Consider the following 21,545-nt stretch of genomic DNA (forward strand, 5'->3'; position numbering starts at 1 on the left):
CTATTTATGAAATCAGGAGTAGAAGAAAACAGCCTGGGTATCTAAACACGGGGTGAAACTATTCACAAATCATGACCACACATATCAGCGTACGGCTTTCTCCAAACATGGTTGGATGAAAACTCCCTTCAAGTAAGCACCCCAATAACAAGTGAGCACATGGTGACTGACAATGATAAAACGGGTTTCTAGGAGACCAAGCCGAGAGAAGAGCAATGTGGGCCAGTCGGAAGATTGAGTAACGCTGGATACAAGTAGGTAAAGGAGATAGGCATTCGGGTATAGAAGGTGGAATATGGAATGAAAAGGGGACAGGGCAAGGATTCAAGATGGGAAGTGAAGACAGGAAAGAGAATGAATCTGAACAGTCGTCTAATCAACTCTTGCCTTTGATCGAATCTGCATTCGTGGTACCCGGAAGCACGTAAGCTGTGTGTAGAGCAGGAACACCTGCTGCTGACTCGGAACTGCATTGATCTCCATCAGCAATGTGAACACTCCCATGTGAACCTTTGATCAATTGACCGCTTTCAACTCTGTCTTGTATCATTTCATCAAGTATTCGCGAGACTTCGTCCATGCTTTTTCTAGGTGGCTTTTCCTCATCGCCTCCTTGCAGTGGAGAAGAATCTGTCACATATTTGTTTGATATGGGATTTTGGCCACCACGATGCGATGGTTCATGCTTGCTTTGGAGGTCTGGTATGTAAGCCTCTGCTGTGACATGTGCAAAATCGCGATGCCGTGCGGCAGAGCGGAGTGCAGTAAGCATCCGGTCTTTATCATCCAGCTGCAAGCGAAGCTCGTTGATTTCCACGTCTTTATCGTGAAGGAGAGCCACGAAATCCGGCGTATCCGAGGCTGCATTTGCTGTCTTCATACCCATAGACATCCGAGAGTGACTGGATCGACGAGCCTGGAGCAAACGTCGCTCCAAAGTTGCGATATAGCGATTCTTATCATTAAGATCCGCCTGTAGGGCAGTAAGTTGTTTGTGAACGCTCGCTCTCCCATCTGCGAACTCCCCTATTATTTCCTCCTCATCGTTTTCGAAAGATCCGCCGTGATACGGAATATGCGCAGATAGTTCATTACTGTTAGTGGACAGAAGTGAAATGGGTCGTGTGGATGGCAAGCCGCAAGCACCCAGTGTCGATTGACTCACTGAAGAGCGTAAAGATCGAGATATTGAGCCGGTAGCAGACATTCTAGAAAGTCGACCAAAGGCAGCTATTCCGCTCTGGCTATTGACTCCAGTGGACTTGGAACAAAGTATGAGGCGATTGAGATGCTCAATCCGTTCCTTCAGCGCCGTGCGAGCTAATTGCATCTCAAGCATCTGCTCCTCATGGCGCGCCTTTGCCTCCTTTTCCAACTGCTGCTCCTCCAGTTTCAGCTCTTTCTCAGCCTGATCTTTTGCCTGTGTTTCAAGCTGACTGCGCAGGGTTTGAATCTCCATCCGATACCGCTCCAGGAGAACTCGGCTGCCGGCATCGCCACCACCGCTACCAAACGCTTCTTCTGCTCTTTTAGCGTGACTAACGATACTGTTCTTAGCGCGAGCAGCGAATTTGAGCGTGTTCAATGTCTCGGCCGAGTGTGAGGCTGTGGTAGCTGAACCGCCAGATGCACCAATTTGGATTGTGCAAAGGATACTGACGAGAGAATTACCGGACAAGGCCGGCTGCAATAGTCTGGTAAGTTTGCTGTCACGATATGGAAGATGCCTGCCTTCGCGATCGTTCTGATTGCCATTCTTATCCTTGTTCTCTGACAACCTGGCAATGATCGTGCCCAGCGTGAGCAAGCTTTTATTGATGTGAGCACCTTCCGTCCGACGCTCTTTATCCTCTGCAGCACGCTCAGATCCAGCCAAATCAATCAAGCTAAGGGTTGAGACTCTGACCCCGCCGGGAGCCATACCGGAGCGCCTCTCTTGAGAGGGATTGCTAGCTGGGGCTCGCTCCCTGCTCTCAACGACAATTTGAACGACAGCGTGGCTCCTGGAGCTACGAGCGTTGAATTGTGTACTCCCAGTCCTTCGGGCATGATCACCTCTGGCAATGACACGAAGCAGTTGAGTTGGGCTTTGCACAATCTCCTCCTTCAGAGGCGTCGCATACACACCACGTTTGCTGTCTTCACGGAGTTTGATTTCTTCCTGCTGAGTATTTGTGCCTCCACCAGCTCCCGGAGCAGAGAGTAGATCATGGATTTTCTCATTATAGATTTCCAGGTAGCTGACACGAAGGAGGAACTCCCTATGTGGCGTTTCCCTGATAAAAGAGAAGATATCCGTTATTGCTAACGGAATCACACCAGGAGACGTCGCAGTTCCTTGCATCGAGAAAGTTTTGCCAGTACCAGTCATACCGTAGGCGAATACCGTACCGTGATACCCCTCCATAACCCTTCTGACAAGGCGTTTGGCTGCGGCATCATAGACTTTGGCGTTATGCTCATGCGGCGGGAAGACATTATCTGACAGTAAGTAAGACAAATTGGTGAGCCAAGTCGAGGTGGTCAAAGCATGAGCGGTCCAATCTCTTACCATAAAGATAGTCTCCCCCGCCTTCCTTCCCCCTGTAAGAGACTAAGCCGCGCCGACCGTCGACCATCCACTCGCCGTTCGGCGCGGGTCCATCCGCCCCATGTACGTCAGGGCGTACCCGGACGCTTACAATAACGTTGCCTCTGGCTTGCTTGTGTTTTGAGTTGGATTTGGATGCACCCATGGGGTCATCGGCATCTTCAAAAGTGGTCGCACTGGTCGAGTACGAACCTTGTGCAGAAGAGCTTCTACTCTGCGAGGGGGAGGCTTCTGGCTCCCGCGCATCTGAAAGAAGGATGGATTTGCCCTCTCCGTGTCCATTCAGCAAGGAAGGAGTTTTTGAACTTCGATAGCTGCTGGTGGTTCCTGAGCTTAGTCTTGAACCATTTTTGACTTTCAAGCTGCCAGAAGGACGGATATTTTGGTGGCCGACAATAGAAGAAGCAGTTGATGGACGACTAGTCGACTTTGGTGGCTGTGGGAACGCCGCGATGCTTATGGTCCTGCGAAGCGATTTCTCTGGACTCGCTGGTACCCGGCCGCTGGAGGCGGATCTCGGTGTGCCGTTAGTTAAAGCCGGGTTCGACAGTGGTGACTTATTTAAGATCGGTCTGGGGCTTGAGGGCGTGCGTAGCCTGGACGACGACTGGAGTGGAGATGACGCTCGTGAAATTTCAGCCGCCAGGGGAAGACTCTTTCTTGATTTTGGAGCCGGCAATGGCGGTAGGATACCAGCCGGAGGGTCCCTGGCTGGTGGAGAGGATTGCGGTAGTGTTGACATAGGGAGCACATAAAGTTCGGATTGGGAATACTGGCCTGTTGTACTGGTCGATGGCACTATCAACAGGCTGGACGGAGCAATTTGAGAGAAGGTTCAGATTTGACGTCTGCTGGCCATATGTGTAGTATGGGACGCAGCAGTTGCGTATCTAGGGATTGGGCCCTAGGGTCACGAAATATGGGGCGACTTGACGTCGATTATATGAATGATTGGAGAATCGAATTGTACTGATGGTGACAAAGCCGACGAAATAGAACATGAGGATAGGTTTTGGTATTGGTAATGGTGCGCGCGCATCCACTGGGAAGGTAGGGTCTACTGCCATTGTCGTTACTACTCTCTGTATCATGCTGTGGTAGAGGAGAATAAAAGGAAACAAAAAAAGGGAAGAAGAAGAAAGAAATCACGGATAAGCAAAACAGAATGGGATAGAATGGCGGGTTCAATGCAACTACATCAAACTGATATGAGAAGGTGGTAACTCACATTGGGATGATAGATATGTTGCTGCGGCGATCGAAGCTGTTAAATCACCACGCGGTTGTCTGTGATGAAGTAGGCATTCAGCGTTGCGATACTATGCCGATCCCATATGCGCTCGCGAGGCCCTACGCAATGCTCGCAATCGAGCCAAGTTGCAATAATGCTATTGTAGTTCTTTCTGAACGTTCTCTGTGGCGTTCAATCCGGACAAGTTCCAGTGCAGCCTCGGACAGTGTTAGGAGTCAGTCGCTCTTGTGGAGGCGGAGGAAGATGAATAAAGATTAGGAAGATACTTCGGAGTATCTATCATTCAAGACGTCAACTAACGTTGGAATAGCTTTGATTTGAAGACGCTGGGATTACTGTGTAGGAGCGAAGTAATAAATATGATGTTGGATGAAGAAAGCCAGAGATCATCGTTGTACTCTAGTTAGCTTGATTCCCTTAGTCGTGTCTAGTCTAAAGGGGAGCGGGACATTAAACCCCCCTGGTGTCGCAGGAGAAGGAATATCCCGTCTTCGTGTTGGTGCTCTACCCAAGTACTAAGTACCATGTCTTAAGGCTTTTGGTAGGTACTCATGTCATTTCTCTCAAGGGATTGAAAATAAATGAAGAGTCAAAGGGAGGGGGGGGGGTATCGAGTATCGACCTTACACGAGCTCAAGGATATTAAACCTGCTTCGCGGAGTAAGGCGACTGCGTACAAAAAGGGGCCTAGAGGTAGATAAATAATTTACATCACGTAGATAAATGTACCTTGTTGATGAGATTTCTGGTTATGTAATTAACTGTTAGTTCGTTCCATTAAGTGAGTAAACACTTCTGAAGGCCTCTTGCGGGATTGATCTTGTCAACCTTGTTAGATTTCAGCTTCCCATCCTTAACAAACCTACTAGTAATGGTCCCTTTTACATAAAGAAGGTATTTATCAATTATAAAGCTGGATGAGTGATGTACTCAATGAGCTTTCCCATCCTCTTAAAAAGAGGGAAAAAAAGAGGGGAAAAAACTGCGCCCGATACGAGGCTCGAACTCGTGACTTTCAGATTAAAAGTCTGACACTCTAAACCAACTGAGTTAATCGGGCGTACGAGTATACTAAAGCTCTTGCAAAGACTATCTGACCATAACAGGATAGTACAACAATCTCAATTTTATCACTCCCCGTCACTCAAAGCTCGAATACATGGAGTTCATGAAACAGTGTGCGGGGTCCCCTTGCTTTGGAAATTATTACGATATTATAAAAACCGCCGAAGCAACACAACATATGAGACATAATACCAGGGAAGGCGAAAAAGATGAGCTGAACGATATGATGAAGACGGTAGATTAAAAGGGAAGGAAGTCTTCAGATTTAGCCGAGATAGCTTTCATTTCACTCAATTTCTCCCTTCCCCCCCCCCTGCGCTGCTCAATGGAGCCAATTTATGCAACATCATTCATTAGCCCTGGAGGACAAATTGTTAACCGAAAGAAAGACCTCTCACAAGGTGCTAATGAAGACCGCACCAGAATCGAGTCCAAAATCAGCTCAGAGCCCAGATCAAGAATTGGCAACTTCATAAAAGAACATAAATGAATATTCAGGAGGCCTTCATGTGCGTCGTGGCTTTGAGTCTCCTTGGTCGGGCCTATTCAAAGCAGGAGCCACGCCCACGGTATGTATTTGGCGCTTAGCCATAAGGTTCTCTATATCATGTTGGAATACCACTGTGCTCGTCAAAGTGGCATCATTGACAGGAAACTAAATCTCCGTATGCGCATCCTAACAAGGATACGTCTGCTATAACGTCAAGGAGAGGACGAAAGGGGACAGATAGCCCTGTAATTTACTTGCGGCGGGTTTCGGGAGTCGATGCCCGTCAGCTAAGCGCAGGAAATCATTGAATCTCAGTGGCTGATCGCGGAGAAATCAAGCTGTCTTGCCGCATTCTTGAATGCGGCATCGTCAATATCCCCGCCTCGCCTAGTAAGATCATCGCCCATCTTCTTGACTCCACCTGATTTTCGAGGGAGGTCGCTTTTAGCAGTGGGCCTTGGTTCCGTTGACCACCAACCGTGTTGTAAAACTTGGCAGGCTGTGCTCCGCTTTCTCGGATCCAGCGTGCACATTGACATGAGCAAATCCGCGCCGATTGGGCCGGCAGTGGGAAATTGTCTTAAGAAGAAATCACGACCCTGTAAGGGAACAATGTTGCGATTGTCCGAAGGAATATAGTTGGGAAGTCTACTGACACCCGGCCAGTTCTCCTCTGTCGGCGTGCCAAAAGCTTCGCATATTTTCGAGATTTGGTCAAGATCGGAGTTTCCGGCAACAAATGGAACTCTGAGGAGAAGCTCAGCAAAGACCATTCCCATGGACCACACATCAACAGCACCGGAATAATGACGAGCACCATATAGCAACTCGGGAGGTCGATACCAACGAGTAATGACCTGGTATGTCATGTTAAGGTATGGGTCAGCAAAGGATCTAGCCAAACCAAAATCAGCCAGCTTAACCTCCCCATCACTAGCAATAAGGAGATTATTTGGCTTGATGTCCCGATGAAGCACGAAATTCTCATGGCAGAACCAGACTCCCCGAGAGAGCATTCCCATCCAGGCCTTCACATCGGCAGCACCGTAATGGATATTCTCATCTTTGATGAGCATCTCCAAATCTCCCCGCGGCAGATATTCCAGGACTAGATTGAGATTTTGATCTTTGGAAGAGAAAACATCGTGAAGTGCTATTATATTAGGATGCGACAACTCTTGCAGATACTTAACTTCACGAATGGCGTCCATGGAAAGTCCATCCTTGTATTCAGCGTTAATTTTGATTTTCTTGATGGCAACGAGGGATGATGGATCCTTTCGAAGATGCCCAAGGTATACAACGGCATAGGTACCCTCACCAAGCTTCTTATCTGTAGATTCTATGTTAGCCTAGTCATTGATGCCGTGCAAGTGGGGAAATGGCCTGCAGAGGACCAAGGAGCTCTGTTTAGCACCTTTATAGTATTTTTGTCGAATATCATCATTCAAGAGCTCTGTCAGCTCGCGATCAACATTTGGTTGAGGTGCAGGAGTAGAATCTTCTCTTTTAGCAGATGACTGGGAGAGAGGATCCTTCAACTTCGCTGCTTCACGGGAGGACAATGTGACGGCTGGTAAGGCATGTGTAACTGAGGGGGAAAGTGCCATATTGAAAACTTCTTGCGTGTGATGGTAGGTAGCCTATGTAATCTGTCTTCTTGATGGCCAGGAAGTTGCTTGGGAGTCGAGAGAAGTGGGCCATTGCAATCATTGCTTATAAGTACAAGGAGTAAGATCGCATCTTGAATTCTTGGGTGTAATTGTCTTTGGAGTTCAGATCATGAATAAAATATGCTGTTTCGCATTTCAGGTTTCTCAAAAGTAGCCTTCTACATGAGGCATTTGCAGAGAGTTTGTAGTATGACCTCGGAGTTTTGTTAATCCTGGGCATTAATTGGTAATAATTCCTCAAATTTCTGGATGCTGGACAGCATGGGCAATCCCAAACACTCAGGAAAACCTTGGGTTTCAAACAAAGGCACGTCCATCATTCCAAACTTGATTATCATTTTATTTGCAAATCCCCTTCCCCGTTGGCAAAATATCAGATATCATGACGATGCGCAGTCAGCGTTTAAGCGCTCTATCCTCACAGTTCATCAAGCCTTTCATCTTCGGCAAACAATGTATTCGTTGCTTTCACAAAAACGCCGTCACTCCATCTGTGCCTTCTCCAACGCCCTTTGTCCCTGATGTCCAAACCTTTCTCACCTTGATCGGTCGTGGTATGTCTAAGCACGCCAGCAAGCTACCTTCCTGGGACAAGCTTTTTACTCTCAACTCCACCGAGCTTCGTGATGCAGGAATTGAACCCGCACGTCAAAGACGGTATCTGCTTCGGAAGAGGGAGAAATTCAGACAGGGTGTCTACGGTCCTGGTGGCGATCTGGAGCATGTTGTCGATGGAGCCGCTCAATTACGAGTAGTTGAGGTAGCCGTGCAGGGGGCCGATACAACAAAGGGTAACCGAGGATCGGATCTCCAGAATTCTTCTGCCACTCTATCACCGGGTATGAAGCGAATTGTTGTTAATCTTCCTCCGGGGACCGCCGTCCATGAGCATGACCCGTCCAAGCCCTTGAAAAAGTTTGCTCATATCAAGATACACCAAGGCTCTATGGTCAGAGGCCCCTTTCTGCAACCGATTAAAGGCACAAATGGCAGTGCGGCTCTGATCAAGGTGCAAGAAGGGATGTGGGAGGACAAGTTAGGACACAAAGTCGATGGAGGTGAAAGACGACGCGCGGAGGTCAGGGCCAAGAAGAGGAGCGAGGAGAGGAGAAAGGGTACGGCATGAGCTCTCTACTGAAAATTGGAAACTCCAATCTCATGTCATAGTTGTATACTACTATAAACCCCAGGACTTGTATCATTGCCATTTTAGCTTATCTACACCACTCCCTTGCGCAAATACAGCGAAAGAAACAGAGCCTTGGTTCTTCTTTCTGAAGGACGTCAGATTGATTGTGGGCAATAGTTCACGATTGTTTTCTATTCATCATCTATTTCTCATAAAATGGGATTAAAATACTATACCAGGGATGCCTGACAAGAAGAATACAATATTGTACAAGTTTCGTAGCTGCAAGGCGTCGGGCAGATCATAGATTACCCAAGTGTCTCGAATAGAATCTCTGATCCCAAGCACGCCCTCTCTTTTCCATTATTAAATCGTAAATTCAACTTTTCATGGTGCCTCTGTCTTATAGAAGCTCACTAAAAGAGTAAGATTTCGCCCGACCAGTCATGACGAAAAGTTCACGAGGAATATCATGCTTTGAGAGCAGGCTCGCGCTTCTCAAATTGTACAACAGATTTGCCCAGAGGCTTGGAGAATAAAGACTGCAATGTATCAGTAAACTTGCCCGCTTTATAATGTAGGAAGAGAAACTGACCGAGTAGTCCGTGTCTGGGATGCCTTCAATATCTGGCAGATTACGAAATTTGAATAACCGCGCAAGTCCAGCGGTAATAGTGCCAAGTTGGACATACGCAAATTGCTCGCCGATACACCTGTGTCGTCCAGCACCGAAAGGAAGATATGGGCTGTTAGTGCCTTTGTTGACGAGGCCGTATCCATAGTCGATCTTCTCTTCATCCTCATCATTCTCGACGATATGCTCATCCCAGCGGTGAGGATTCCATTCAAGGGGATCAGCAAAATGCTCTTCAGATCGCGCAGTGACGCCTGGAGAGGAAAGAACATTGTGGGAGGTCGGAATCACATAAGGTGTACCTTCTACCGGCATTGGGTTCTTCACAGCTCGAATGATAGAGTGAATCGGTGCGTGTAGACGTAGAGTCTCCTTGATAACCTTTGCATGCAGATCCAGCTTTTGCAGGCTGTCGTAGGTAAGAGGGGGAAGATCGGATCCAAGGACACGTAATTGCTCCTGGTAGAGTTCTTCCATAATATCCGGCCGCGTTGCAAGACGAAGAACAATCCAAGCGGCAGTAGAAGAGGAGGAATGTTGGCCCGCCATCAATAACGCAATCATCATGTGTGCGATTTCTTCGTCGGGGACTGGAACACCATTCTTGTACACACAAGACATGAGGTTCCAGACCATATCTTCGGAGTCCTTCTCGTTTCCAGCCTGACGGCGCGCTTTAATTATCTCCATGTATGTTTCTGTCAACTTCCGCTGTGCAGCATCACGCTTCCGGTTATGGGGCAGAGGAGCCCAGGGCAACATGAAGTTGATAGGAGCGAATCCCATGTCAAGATCATGATACAGCTCAGCAAATGTAGAATCAAACTTGTTCCGAACTTCCTTCCCTTGAAGCGACCGCGAGGCAGTATAGATGGTGATCTCAGCGATTGTCTTGCATACATCGAAAACGCCCTTGGGCCCCTGGAAAGCTGAAGAAGATTTGACAAAACTCTCGAGTTCGTCCGTGATCAGATGTACATATGAACGGAGTGCATCGGATGTGAGACCGAATTTGACAAACTATAATCATTAATTGCTGGCCCCCCTCCCCAAGTGTCCCTGAGAAAGCCTCTTACCTTCTTCTGCTCCATGAGCTTGGCGTTGGGGCAATCGTACACGACATGGCGTCCGAAGACAGGCGTAGTTAATGGCGAGTAAACTTCTTCGGCGCACACATCTCGTAGCTTGCCATTCAAAATAAAGTCATTGCCCTTGGTGCCGAGGTATACGGTTGTCTTCTTGCCAAGGAGGATGAATGTGAAGATATCACCATACTACAACATGTAAACCGTTAATCAAAAGAAATTGTAGGCACCGACGTTGGGATTGCAACAAACCTTCGCCCGACAATCGAAAAAGAACTTATATGGATCAATGCCATAACTGATGGTGCTACCAATGAAGGGAAACCAATGGAAGACAAGGGGGGGTTCGTTGGGATTTTTGAAAAGAAGCTGGCGCAAGACGTTGACAACGACAGCCACAGCGAGCAGCGACAGTAATCCAACTCCTCCAAGCATCCATATTGACTGCGTTGAGCAATATTTGCAGACACCGTCCAGAATATCTGTGATAAGACCCATGGCTAGCAACCACAACGCTGTGAGAGATTACTATGGGTAGAGTCGCAGTGAAAAGACAAGGCTGAGAATCTCGCCTGATGGCACCCTTGAGACCTTCTGAAAAAGAGAAATATGATCAATAAGATCCCTTGATGACTGGGGCGGAATGATATGTGGCAGGGACTCGGTATAAAGATGATTTAAGATTTAAGGGATGGGCCGAAGGAATGATACTTCTGTTTTTTTTTGGGTAACTGTCACCGCCCATACAACCAGGCCTATGGAGATTGATATATTACCAGACTAAACTCGTCTTGTGTTTATTGGTAAAATATTGCCCCTGACTAACCTGTGTTAGCCTTCTTCCCATAGGTAAGTAAAATCTGGGCCTGGTCTGGAAGAGTCCCGAGTGACTTGATGTATCAACTATCAAGTCAGACAGGAACGAATGGCAAGGTCTCTGGATAATAATCACGCCACCTCGGGCCCGTGTTTCTTTGCAGGCTGTGTGCTGTGCTCCGTATCTATTTAATCCGTAGACTAACTACCTTACTAGTAAACAAATGGGAGAGATGATATGATCACTAGGGGTTGGCTCAACATCACTAAAGTGGACCTATCAATAACCTAAGAGTACATAGTTACCGTTGCCTGATGATCAGATGAGGTTGAACTCAGTGAAGAGGGTGTGGGCAGTCAATCAGCTCATGGCAGAGTGTTATTTCAAATTATTCCATGGATCATAAGGCATCACAGGGCTTATAATTGTGCGAGAGCAGTTTTTCTCGGCACCTGGTTTGCATATCTGCAATTCATATCGACCCTGTCCTGTATTAAATACTGTCCATGATAACCATACATGTATACAATAACTAATGACCAATTCTGACTACAAACTCAGGGTCTCAGGGATATATCTGTGCTGTCAAACCTAATTGCTCGCAGTCTTGCAGGTGAAATACAGTTTCCTCCCATCATTTGTAACGACCTGTCGGTTCTTCTTCAAACAACACTGGATCCCCGCGCTCTCCGAGATTGACGAAATCTTTCGGGGCACTATTCTCATCAGGTGAGACTTCGCGTTGCTGGTTGTCCTGGGAGGGCTGGTTATGTATGCGGTTCCCAGCATTATTTTTGCGGAAGACCTTGACAGAATGCCCAGGTCCATCCGTATGCTCGCTGAAATGAGCGTCATTCACACTGCTGAGTAACGTACGCTCGCGCTCTACTTTGCGCTTTGAAAAATCAAGCTTTCCCAAAGCACCTGTTAGCCCGTCCGTGCTGTCGGAGACGCTGGTATATTTCTCTGTGAGCCATGGATGTTCGAGACACTCATCCACAGTGATCCTCTTTTCAACGTCGACTGTAAGCATCCTATCGATTAAGTCCAGAGCCGGGTCGCCCACGGAATCCCAATATGGGGAGGGATAATCAAAGCGCCCCATCTTGATTTGTTGTGCCAATGTGTAGGGGTTTTCGCGGGTGTAAAGTTCATCTGAAAAGGGAGGAAATCCGCAAAGGCAAATATAAAGAACGACACCTAATGACCAGATGTCCACGGCCCTGGTGTACCTCCGACGGCGAGACTCCTGTAGGATCTCAGGGGCAACATCTACATAATCAGTATCGACGACACATCAACAGCTTGATGGGATCACTTACAACTTGGTGTCCCGCACCTATAGATCATATCAATTAGCAAGCACAAAGAACAAGGAATGTATATGTAGGATTCGGCAAGTAGCACTTACAAAGTGGTTGTGAATGAATCTTCTCCGATGATCTTTGCTAGTCCGAAGTCGCCAAGCTTCACAGTCAGTTTCTTATCTGCTACAAGTATATTTTCAGGCTTGATATCTCGATGGACTATGCCACGGTCATGCTATCACCTGCATTAGCTCTCGTCGCTTCATAACGTTGGAGCAAGTTTCCCTTTGACGGCATGTCGAAAAAGGAGAACTCTGCCAGGTTCGGCTAGTGCAAGAAGGCTTACCAGATATTTCAACCCCTCAAAGATTTGAAGGAAGATATGACGGGTTTCCTCTTCGGAGAACTTCTGTTTGCTGACGATCAAATTGAAAAGTTCGCCCTCTGGGGCAAGTTCCAAAACCAGATATACACCATCTGCCTCGTCAAAAGTATCCTTGAGACACAACAGGTTTGGATGGTTCACACCCATAAGAAGGCCAATCTCTTGCTGCAAGGCATCAGTTTGCGACTTCTGAGAATCACCAGGACGCCTCTCAAAGACCTTAACGGCATATTGAGTACCCGAGGCCCGTTCTACGCAGAGGTAAACAGTCGCAAAATGACCCTTTCCAAGCTGCCGTAGTATTCTGTACTGTTGGCGAAACCCGTTCGTGTCCCTCGTCTGCGGGTATCTAAAAACAAACCGCGCCTCATCCAATATTGTAATCTCATCGCCATCTTCAAGTTCGCGATGCTTATTTCGCCCGATAATTGCATCGTTAACAAATGTGCCGTTGCTTGATAAGTCTTCCACAATGGCGATAGAGTCTCCGTTTTTGTTTTCGGTGTAAATGAGGAAATGCCTATTCGAGATGGTGGGTATATTGATGACGAGATCTGTACATTGTTAGAATTCTGTTGAGCTCCTTGTATTTTGCATGGTCATGTACCGCACTCTGGGTGTCGTCCAACAAGAAAGCCACCGGGATGTCGGCTCTGTTTGTCGGTTGGGATCTTGCTTTGTTCGGCTTCTTTTTTGAACTTTGTTCTCGAGTCCGAGTTTCGGCGACTATCACAGCTGTCGCGTTTTCTCAGAACGAGAGACTCTCGCACTTTATCATCAAGTGGGATCAAGTAACCCCAAACTCCCTCCGCAGCTTCATCTTGTACTTCATCCACGAATGCCCTGGGTGGATAAACAAATTGCGAGAGAGCCTGTGTGTCACCGGGAGGAGATGAGCAAGACTTGACTTGCTCTGGACTTGATCGATTCTGACGGTGTGTTTGGTTAGGACTATCAGGTGGAGTAGCAGTAACTTCGTTTCGAATGTCCGTGGCAGTCGAATCTAACTCGGTTAATGGTGTAGGCAAGTATGCATGGTTGACAGGGGTCGCTTGCGACTGCTTCTTGGAGGTTATTCTTTCGGAGCGTCGGGGTTTTTTGAGGTCTTGTGAATCACTGTCTGTGCTGACCTGTATATAATGTCACCTTAGTTATGAAGCAAGATGGAAGCTGGGCGGGTGATTGTTACCCTGCTGCGCTTGAGAGAACTCTGCTCATTTTTGGGTGCCATTGTTCATTGATTTGTATGCTATGGCATCCCTCAGGATGAGACAAATTTTGTGTTGCCTTCCAAGACCTTCCTTGAAGTTGGGCGAAACTGAAATGGTGGACTCAACAAGGCGCTGTGATGGAGGGCGAAAGTTTAGCTGGCCTGCAGGTTTAGCAACTTAGCTCATTGTTGATCGTAGAAGACAGGCTGTTTGACTTTGAGATTATCCACCTAAGAGGAAGGAATTATCAAATATCACCGGGAACATAGATATTAGATAGTTTGAATTTCGGCATCGTCAGTGTATAACCGAAGTATCTTATATTCTTATTCTGCATTCCCTTTATTTCTTTCCCAGCCTGCAGGCGGCATTTGCGTGCAGTATCTTGTGTGCTGTAAACAAGGCTGCCGACTCATACTACTCCGTAGGTATCTACCATCTATGACCCATCAACTAGTTAAGTATCAAGTGATTATTCTAGAGTACTCCGTCGTAGTGTGACTCTGATCTATATACTTCAATGAGTGCTTATCGACCTGGGTACCCTTGTAGATATCTAGATACTCACCGTTGTTCAAAAGCATTTCCGTAACCGGATACTTCGTGTTTCTTCTTTTTCTTATTCTTCTTCTTCGACTTCAATATAGAAATTGCGGGGATTGGATGTAGAGAAGACCTACGTACTCATTCTGTATGTATAAATGTACATTACCTATTATTATTGTTGTTGCTGTCATTGTTGTCGATCTTGTTGTTGATGTGTCCAGACTCCAGAGAGTCTGAGACCCGTATCCCGTATCTATCCAAAGCAAGTACGTACTTTAACTAGACATAGTTTACCTAATAATTGTGGACGTAGTGAGGACCCACACATCATCATTTAACTACGGAGTAGCAATCCCCTGAATTTAGGTCTGACCTGACCCATGTTAACTATCTCGTTACTAGTACTAGACTAGATGATTGATGCTCTCCTCTCTACAATTTACCAATGTGGTCTCCACGACACTCAGTCGAACACCCAACTCAAGTGATCTCAAATCCGCAACTCATCGAGGCTGATAGAAAACTCCTGCACGTCCGATTTCATTGACATCAAATTTGGTGCTTTAATTGAGGTGCAAATTTCAGTAATTGTACAGTGAATTGACACGAGTGGAGAATAGTTTGCAACCAAAAATGGATGAGTAAGGAAATACTCCAAATCAGATCTGGTCAATCAGTAGCACTGATTGATTGTACAGCAGTTTCTCTACGAATATCCGGCGTTGCGCGTTGGACAAACTTGCATTCATTGCTGTGACGGAAGCAAGTTGTAATAATGAATCGGACATTGTGCGGCTCTCGCAGCAGTGCCAGCTATCATCAAGCCATTCCAAAGTCTCTCCCAACGGTGCGGCAAACAATCAGACCTCGATCGCCCGTGTACCTATGGTATGCTACGTCCTGACAGTCCTTTGTTAAAATCATGGAACTCGGCACTGAACTCTATAGGATGCGAGGGAATTAGATGTACTCCTTGCCTTGTGTGATGCTTCGCCCTCAGTGAATAAAAGCCAATATGCGTCGAGGCTGGTCTCGCAATTGTATCCATATCTCGCCGAGTCCCACAGCCAGGTCTTCCGATCCTCTCCTTTCTTGCACAATGTGAAGCCTTCTCCTTGGGAAATACTCACTCAAAAGGTGACACTGGCCCTGCTTTCGTTGGGTGCTAGCCAGCCTTCACTACGTCCAACGGTTTTCGGAGCTGTCAACGAGTATTTAAACAGCTGTGCGGAAGTTATCCGGGGAGTTGTTCCTCTCCAACGCTGCGATTCCGATGGAGATAAATACGGTGCTTTTCAAGAGCATAAGCGGATTCTCTCTCTAACCGTCTCCCTCGTTGGTTTCTTGCAAGCCTTGGCACAATTCACTTCCCTTTGGTCGGCCAATGAGAAACTTCAAATAATAGAGTGTGTGCGGTCGATGTTGTCAGAAGGTTTCATGGTTGCAATCGAGACTGCTTCCTCTACTGTACGCAATGCGAGCATCTCAGATCCCTCACTCAGGGATTGGAGAAGATACACACGCCGATATGCTGTAAATAGACGTCCTCTTGGGGCCATGCTTTTGCAACAAGGCTTCATGCGCTTCGTTAAATCATGCGCCACTTCCCTCTTTGTGGCACAAAATTTGTCTGACGAAGAGCTTCTTGACGACTACATGAATGGTGTTGGTATCGCCAGGAGCCATGATGATGCGGAGATATCCCTCATCAATCGTATAACGGAGATGATTGCTAGTGAGATCCAACTGCTTGATGATGGTTCTGATTATCTCCAACTCGGTTCAACATGGCAACAACAGTTGACTTTCTCAGTGAAAGCGTTTGCCCTCGTTGGGTATCTCAACTGTGTTATACTAAGTGAAGATACCGCAAATAGTGAAGCTTTTCTATCTTGGTTGGAGGACACTCTGGCTGATCCAAACCAGATGGCTAGCGTTGAGCTAGCAACAGCCACACTCAAAAGCATAGCTATCATTTCAAGGATGTCCTTGGCTGGTGCATCCTCCGGGAGTCGCTCTCTCCTGAGGTTTATAGTTGAGGGGGGTGCACCGGCTGGGTACACTGGCTCAGTCGCTGCAAAGTGCCTTGCTCAAATTCTTAGCACCCTGTCACAAGATGCCGTCATAACGACCCTGTACTCTCTTGGGAACGCTCTGAGCCCCGGTTCTAGCAGCGACAAGTCTTATCACGGTCAGCCTGTGATTGATACTGCAGGGCACCTCGGCGCTGTTTCTCCTTTTCCACCACCAGTGAGGAACGAAAGCATGGTCTCTCTCCCACCTGCCAGTGACCACGACAATGTAACCCGCAAGAATATATTGCATGCTATTGTGACGATTGCTACCACTTGTGGCGATGACAAGATTAGCGCACTGGCGCAATCGATGCTTTTACAAAAGATTGGCAAAGTCAACATCGCTGTTGATGCGTTCATTATCAAGGAAACTGCCGCTCTTTCCTTGAGTACCGGACAAGCAGAGTTTCAGCTCCTGCTCAAATTCTATGATCGACTTCATCGCGATAGTGTGGCCCGGGGTTATAAAAATGTTAGTGACGCAATAGAGAGCGCAATGACATACATATCCCTCGCTCTCAAGAGGAAATCCCCGTTGTTTCGTATCTATCTGGTGCACCTGCTGGAATGTATTGTGAACAAGGGGGACGCTACAAACGAAACCGAGCAGCCAAAAGACTTAGTTTTGGCCCCGGAGAATGTCAGTCCACTTCTCCGGCCTCTGGCCTTGCTTTTATCGTCCAATAACGAGAATTGGGAATATTCTTGGGAAGATCCGGTCTTTGACGATGATATCTGCTCATTGCTTCGTGACGCCTGGTTTAATATCTCTGTTCATGGTATTTCACTCCGCTCTGGTGTTGCTCGAAGTCATGCTCGAGAGTTGCGCTTGCTTGCAATGCATACACCACCTCTCGTTGCTGAGAACCGTATGGAGATGCTTGAAAGTGATGTGGAGCTCAATACAATTCTCAGACGTGGGATGGGCTCCCATCGACTAATAGATCAGAAAAGAACTCTGATGGCCGAGCTTTCGCGTTGTGAATCGGAGATCAAACACTTGGATTACCCGAGAGTTGTTTTCTTGAATGCTGCTCTCCTGGTGGAGAGCCTCCGCGCATCATCAGGAGATTGCACGAGAATTCTCAACTATCTTCGTGATCCGGCATTGAACACAGCTGACATGGCTCGTTGCATGAGTTTCATTGCAGACAAGGTTGTTACTGCTTACTTGTCTCGAACACTCTCGGGCTCACAGGAGAAGTTCTCTGTCCCCTATTTATCAAAGGAACTGGCCCAGTTCTTTGTAGCTTGCTGTCACCGTATAGAGAGGGTGCAAAGTGTGGCCGTCTTGTGTGCGGACAAGATCATCAAGGAATGCCCTTCTGCCCTCTGTGAAAAGCAATCGCTTTTTGCTTTGCTTGAATTACTGACTGTTATGTGGTCCTCCTGTCTGGAGGAAGAAATGGATGAGTTTGAATGGAAACCTTCGTGCACCTCGCCTATGGGCCTCGTCACGGTTGAACTCTCTGACAACTATAATCTCAGAAGGAGGACATTGGCTACATTCCTCGAGCGAGCCAAGGAGTGGGTAACAGCGGTTATCAATATCGCACCTCTGGACGTGAAAGGCCTCCTTCAAGTAAGTATATTTGACTAAACCTCTTGGAATTCAAGTCTGACTTGGTCATAGACCTATTTATCTGCTTCCAACGATAGTGTTAGCTGTAATCAAATTTCGTTGGGGCGCTCGTTCGCACTTGATATGGGCTCGGCTATTCCACAGAGCGATCAGCTGCTTGGTAGGCTTTCATCCAGGATTACTCCCTCAACAACATGCCTAACCTTCTCTTTAATCTTCCAGAATCTATTTTGGATCAAAGATCCATCAAAATCAACGTTTCCTCAGATTTTATTGCTCAGTACACCGTTCGGCAGCAATCCCGCGCCTCAAATTTGCCTGCCCTTGAGCATTCAGGGCTGAGATACACTGAGAACAATGGTATGTGTTCTAAGAGAAACTGCTCATATCTGAAGGTTAACAGAACGGCAAATAGGTTCTCGTTGTACAAAAGAGACAGCCTGGTCTGTTGAAAATATCAAAAACATGCTGTCTCACCTCCATGACCGACTCAAATCAGGAGTTGATATATCCCCCTCCGATTTCAGAGCCACCTTGAGAAGGGCTGCCGCTTCTTTGCGTGAAGCGAGCTGCCTTCATCATTTAGTCATCCATCCCCTGGTGTCTCTGCCATTCCAGATGTTTTCCGAGATGTCAATGAATGTTGGTATCTCGCTGTGGCTTGGAGTGATACAAGAGAATCCTGAACTCAAACCAAGGATTTTGACAGAAGTGATTGAAGCCTGGGAAGAAACCATTGTGCGCAGAAAGGGCCTCTTTGACCCTTCTTTGACGTGAGTTTGTTACAGTCCGTATTATCAACCGCTAAAAGTGTTGACCAATTGGATTTAGCTGGGTCGACCCAATGTACTCAGAAATCGAACTTCTTCCCAGTGATAAAACTTCACTTCTCGAGCAGCAGCAAACGGCCCAGGCCACTCTTGCACCGCATCTCCTCTTACTCCAGTTCTTTGTGAGCCATTTCAAAGCAATTTGGCTGGGCAACGTGCAGACGCGCCGATTATTTGGTCGTCTTATTGATAGGACCACCATCGGGCTTCAGCGAACAAATGGCCACCCTCTGGCAAGGGAACTTCATTTTCGTATCATCCTGTTTGGTCTGAGGATCCTGCGTGATTCCCATCCGCCGGACACAGTTGCTTCATGGAAGCTTAGAGATCAGATATTGTCAGCCGCGCTTAGTTGGTTTAAGCACCCACCTAGGTCTGTTTTCCCCACGCACGGCTTTGGAAATTGTGTCTTATGATATGGTCCAGGTGGTCATTCGGGGGAAATCGACTGCAGATCAAGGCTGAAGACAAAATACTCGATGACGTTACCCATGCCCTGGGTCTTCTGTCCGATGTACCACATCACGGCCGAAGACACTTCAAATCCCTCCAAAGCAAGCAAGATCTACTGCAGCTTCTCATTGATAATGAGAGATTGCGCCTTCGAGTTTGGCTGTATCCTTTGGAAGGAGATCGCAAACACTTCGTTCCGCAAACTTCCGGAAACAAAAGCTCCACAGAGGTTCGTCGTATTCTACGCTTGTACCAGCTGCTTGTAGTTTGTTTCTCTATCATTTTCAGGCCAAGTTCTAATTCCCACTTAGGATGCCATATCTTTTCTGCGGCTAGCTTGGGCTGAAGACCCAGGCCTAGCGATCCAACTATCATCTCGTTTCCCAACTCAAAGGATGAAAGGTGACGTCCGATGGCTACTGATCAACTTTCCAGAAAAAGCTCTTGATGAAGCCAGTAGTCTCGAAATCATTCTGGGTGCAGCTCTCCCTTCGGATGTATCTTTCCAATTGAAGGTTCGTCTGTCCTTTTCTGATCTGGCCCTCTAGAATTTGCACGCTGATGATACCAGTATCTATTATATTGGGCACCGGTGAACCCTACAGAAGCATTGACCTATTTCTTACCTGCATATGGAAACCATCCGTTCATTCTGCAGTACGCCATGAAGGCCTTGGAGAGCCACCCTCTGAGTGTTCGGTTCTACTTCGTACCACAGCTCGTTCAAGCCCTGCGATATGATCTTTTGGGCTATGTGGAGCGCTATATACTTGAGACTGCTAAGCAATCACAGCTGTTTGCCCACCAAGTTATCTGGAACATGAAAGCAAACTCCTATAAAGATGAAGATTCTCAGATTGTGAGTATTTTGCCTTTTCCCTACCCCATACACCGCTCTTCTTTTTCTTATCCAATGATCAATACAGCCGGATCCTCTCAAACCGACGTTGGACCAGTTCATGGACACACTCATAGCAAGCTTCAGTGAAGAAGAGCGTGACTTCTATGAGAGAGAGTTTTCTTTCTTCAATGATATCACCGGCATCTCTGGAAAGCTGCGACCATACATCAAAAAGAGCAAACCCGAGAAAAAGGCTAAGATTGAGGAGGAACTCCGTAAGATCCAAGTGGAAATTGGCGTGTATCTTCCGAGTAATCCTGAGGGCGTCGTCGTTGGGATCGATCGGAAGTCCGGTAAACCACTACAGAGTCATGCGAAGGCTCCATATATGGCAACTTTTCGAATCCAAAAGACAAGAAATCGGCATGGTGAAGGAAAGACGCAGGGCACAAGTGGACCGCATGCCTCCGAAAGTAACGAGTTGATGGAAAGCCCAGAATCTTTTGTCTGTCAGTCAACGCGAGAGGAGACTTACGAAGTTTGGCAGTCTGCTATCTTCAAGGTCGGTGATGACTGCCGTCAAGACATGTTAGCCCTGCAGATGATTGCAGCGTTTCGGAGCATATTTGCCAGTGCTGGGCTCGATGTTTGGGTGTTCCCATATAGGGTGACATCAACAGCTCCTGGTTGCGGCGTCATTGACGTGCTTCCGAATTCGATTTCTCGTGACATGTTAGGTCGTGAAGCCGTGAACGGACTTTACGACTATTTCGTTTCTAAGTACGGGGGGGAGGATTCCACGCGTTTTCAAGAAGCACGTACAAATTTTGTGAAGAGTATGGCCGCTTATTCGGTCATCTCTTACCTCTTACAGTTCAAGGACCGACATAACGGCAACATCATGATCGATGATGCTGGCCATATCATCCACATCGACTTTGGGTTCTGCTTTGATATTGCGCCAGGCGGTGTGCGATTTGAGCGCGCCCCTTTCAAGCTTACGTCCGAAATGGTTGCTGTGATGAGCGGTATGCCTCATCCACATACCCATGCACATGGCAGCTCAGGTGGAGGGCTTGGATTATCTGCAGGACACTCGTACAACCCCACTACTACACAACCGTATCGATGGTTCGAATCCCTTGTCGTGAAGGCCTTTCTGGCTTCCCGTCCTTATTGCACGAAACTTTCCCATATTGTGTCGTTGATGCTAGACAGTGGCTTGCCCTGCTTTAAGCCTGATACGCTTAAAAATTTCCGGGATCGGTTTGTTTTGGAGAAGAGCGAGAGGGAAGCAGCTGAATACATGAGGGAGCTTGTCCGCAAGTCCTATATGAGCGTTTCGACCAAGGGATATGATCAGTTCCAGCTGTTGACCAACGGGATTCCTTACTGAAACGGCATTGTCTCAGGCGCCAGCCCATCCCCGTCCTCTTCCCAGTCTCCTACCAAGTCTGTTTTCCGCGTTCGTTTGATGTGTACTACTTGGAGTCTCGATTTATGTTGATTAGTTTGGTGTCCAGTGTTCTTATCGTCGTTCCAAATGCAGACAGTCCATATGAAATTTAGACTAATGTTCT

The 21,545-nt window shown here is 47.2% G+C and overlaps 6 protein-coding genes and 1 non-coding gene across 7 annotated transcripts, besides 3 other annotated features; 2 read left to right on the forward strand and 5 right to left on the reverse strand.

Annotated features, from left to right (window-relative positions):
- Positions 1–376: 376 nt before the first annotated feature.
- Positions 377–2,735, reverse strand: ACLA_005380 (putative kinesin family protein (KipA); the record flags this gene model as incomplete). The annotated part of the gene is made up of 2 exons (XM_001273210.1): positions 377–2,481; positions 2,552–2,735. The coding sequence occupies 2 exons, from the start codon at positions 2,733–2,735 to the stop codon at positions 377–379; spliced, it is 2,289 nt and encodes a 762-aa protein (XP_001273211.1).
- A 2,060-nt stretch (positions 2,736–4,795) lies between these two features.
- Positions 4,796–4,823: a microsatellite.
- A 4-nt stretch (positions 4,824–4,827) lies between these two features.
- On the reverse strand, positions 4,828–4,902 carry ACLA_005390. Its single transcript has one exon. It is a non-coding gene; the product is annotated as a tRNA-Lys (tRNA).
- Positions 4,903–5,708: 806 nt separating this feature from the next.
- Positions 5,709–7,007, reverse strand: kin28 (TFIIH complex serine/threonine-protein kinase subunit KIN28; the record flags this gene model as incomplete). The annotated part of the gene is made up of 2 exons (XM_001273211.1): positions 5,709–6,730; positions 6,815–7,007. The coding sequence occupies 2 exons, from the start codon at positions 7,005–7,007 to the stop codon at positions 5,709–5,711; spliced, it is 1,215 nt and encodes a 404-aa protein (XP_001273212.1).
- Positions 7,008–7,452: 445 nt separating this feature from the next.
- Positions 7,453–8,196, forward strand: ACLA_005410 (mitochondrial 37S ribosomal protein mS41; the record flags this gene model as incomplete). Its single annotated transcript, XM_001273212.1, has 1 exon — positions 7,453–8,196. One exon carries the CDS (start codon positions 7,453–7,455, stop codon positions 8,194–8,196), a length of 744 nt encoding a protein of 247 aa, XP_001273213.1.
- Positions 8,197–8,669: 473 nt separating this feature from the next.
- Positions 8,670–10,416, reverse strand: ACLA_005420 (cytochrome P450; the record flags this gene model as incomplete). Its single annotated transcript, XM_001273213.1, has 4 exons — positions 8,670–8,741; positions 8,795–9,853; positions 9,910–10,107; positions 10,171–10,416. The coding sequence occupies 4 exons, from the start codon at positions 10,414–10,416 to the stop codon at positions 8,670–8,672; spliced, it is 1,575 nt and encodes a 524-aa protein (XP_001273214.1).
- A 953-nt stretch (positions 10,417–11,369) lies between these two features.
- ACLA_005430 (serine/threonine-protein kinase chk2 (cds1)) lies at positions 11,370–13,658 on the reverse strand (the record flags this gene model as incomplete). The annotated part of the gene is made up of 6 exons (XM_001273214.1): positions 11,370–12,007; positions 12,058–12,074; positions 12,147–12,277; positions 12,389–12,981; positions 13,035–13,557; positions 13,617–13,658. The coding sequence occupies 6 exons, from the start codon at positions 13,656–13,658 to the stop codon at positions 11,370–11,372; spliced, it is 1,944 nt and encodes a 647-aa protein (XP_001273215.1).
- A 587-nt stretch (positions 13,659–14,245) lies between these two features.
- Positions 14,246–14,272: a microsatellite.
- An 81-nt stretch (positions 14,273–14,353) lies between these two features.
- Positions 14,354–14,399: a microsatellite.
- Positions 14,400–15,069: 670 nt separating this feature from the next.
- stt4 (1-phosphatidylinositol 4-kinase STT4) lies at positions 15,070–21,361 on the forward strand (the record flags this gene model as incomplete). The annotated part of the gene is made up of 10 exons (XM_001273215.1): positions 15,070–15,072; positions 15,133–17,841; positions 17,893–18,001; positions 18,064–18,236; positions 18,277–18,614; positions 18,673–19,044; positions 19,098–19,353; positions 19,436–19,639; positions 19,696–19,983; positions 20,051–21,361. The coding sequence occupies 10 exons, from the start codon at positions 15,070–15,072 to the stop codon at positions 21,359–21,361; spliced, it is 5,763 nt and encodes a 1,920-aa protein (XP_001273216.1).
- Positions 21,362–21,545: the final 184 nt, after the last annotated feature.

Source organism: Aspergillus clavatus, genomic scaffold (genome assembly GCF_000002715.2).
Source record: "Aspergillus clavatus NRRL 1 1099423829797 genomic scaffold, whole genome shotgun sequence".
Taxonomy (NCBI): domain Eukaryota; kingdom Fungi; phylum Ascomycota; class Eurotiomycetes; order Eurotiales; family Aspergillaceae; genus Aspergillus; species Aspergillus clavatus.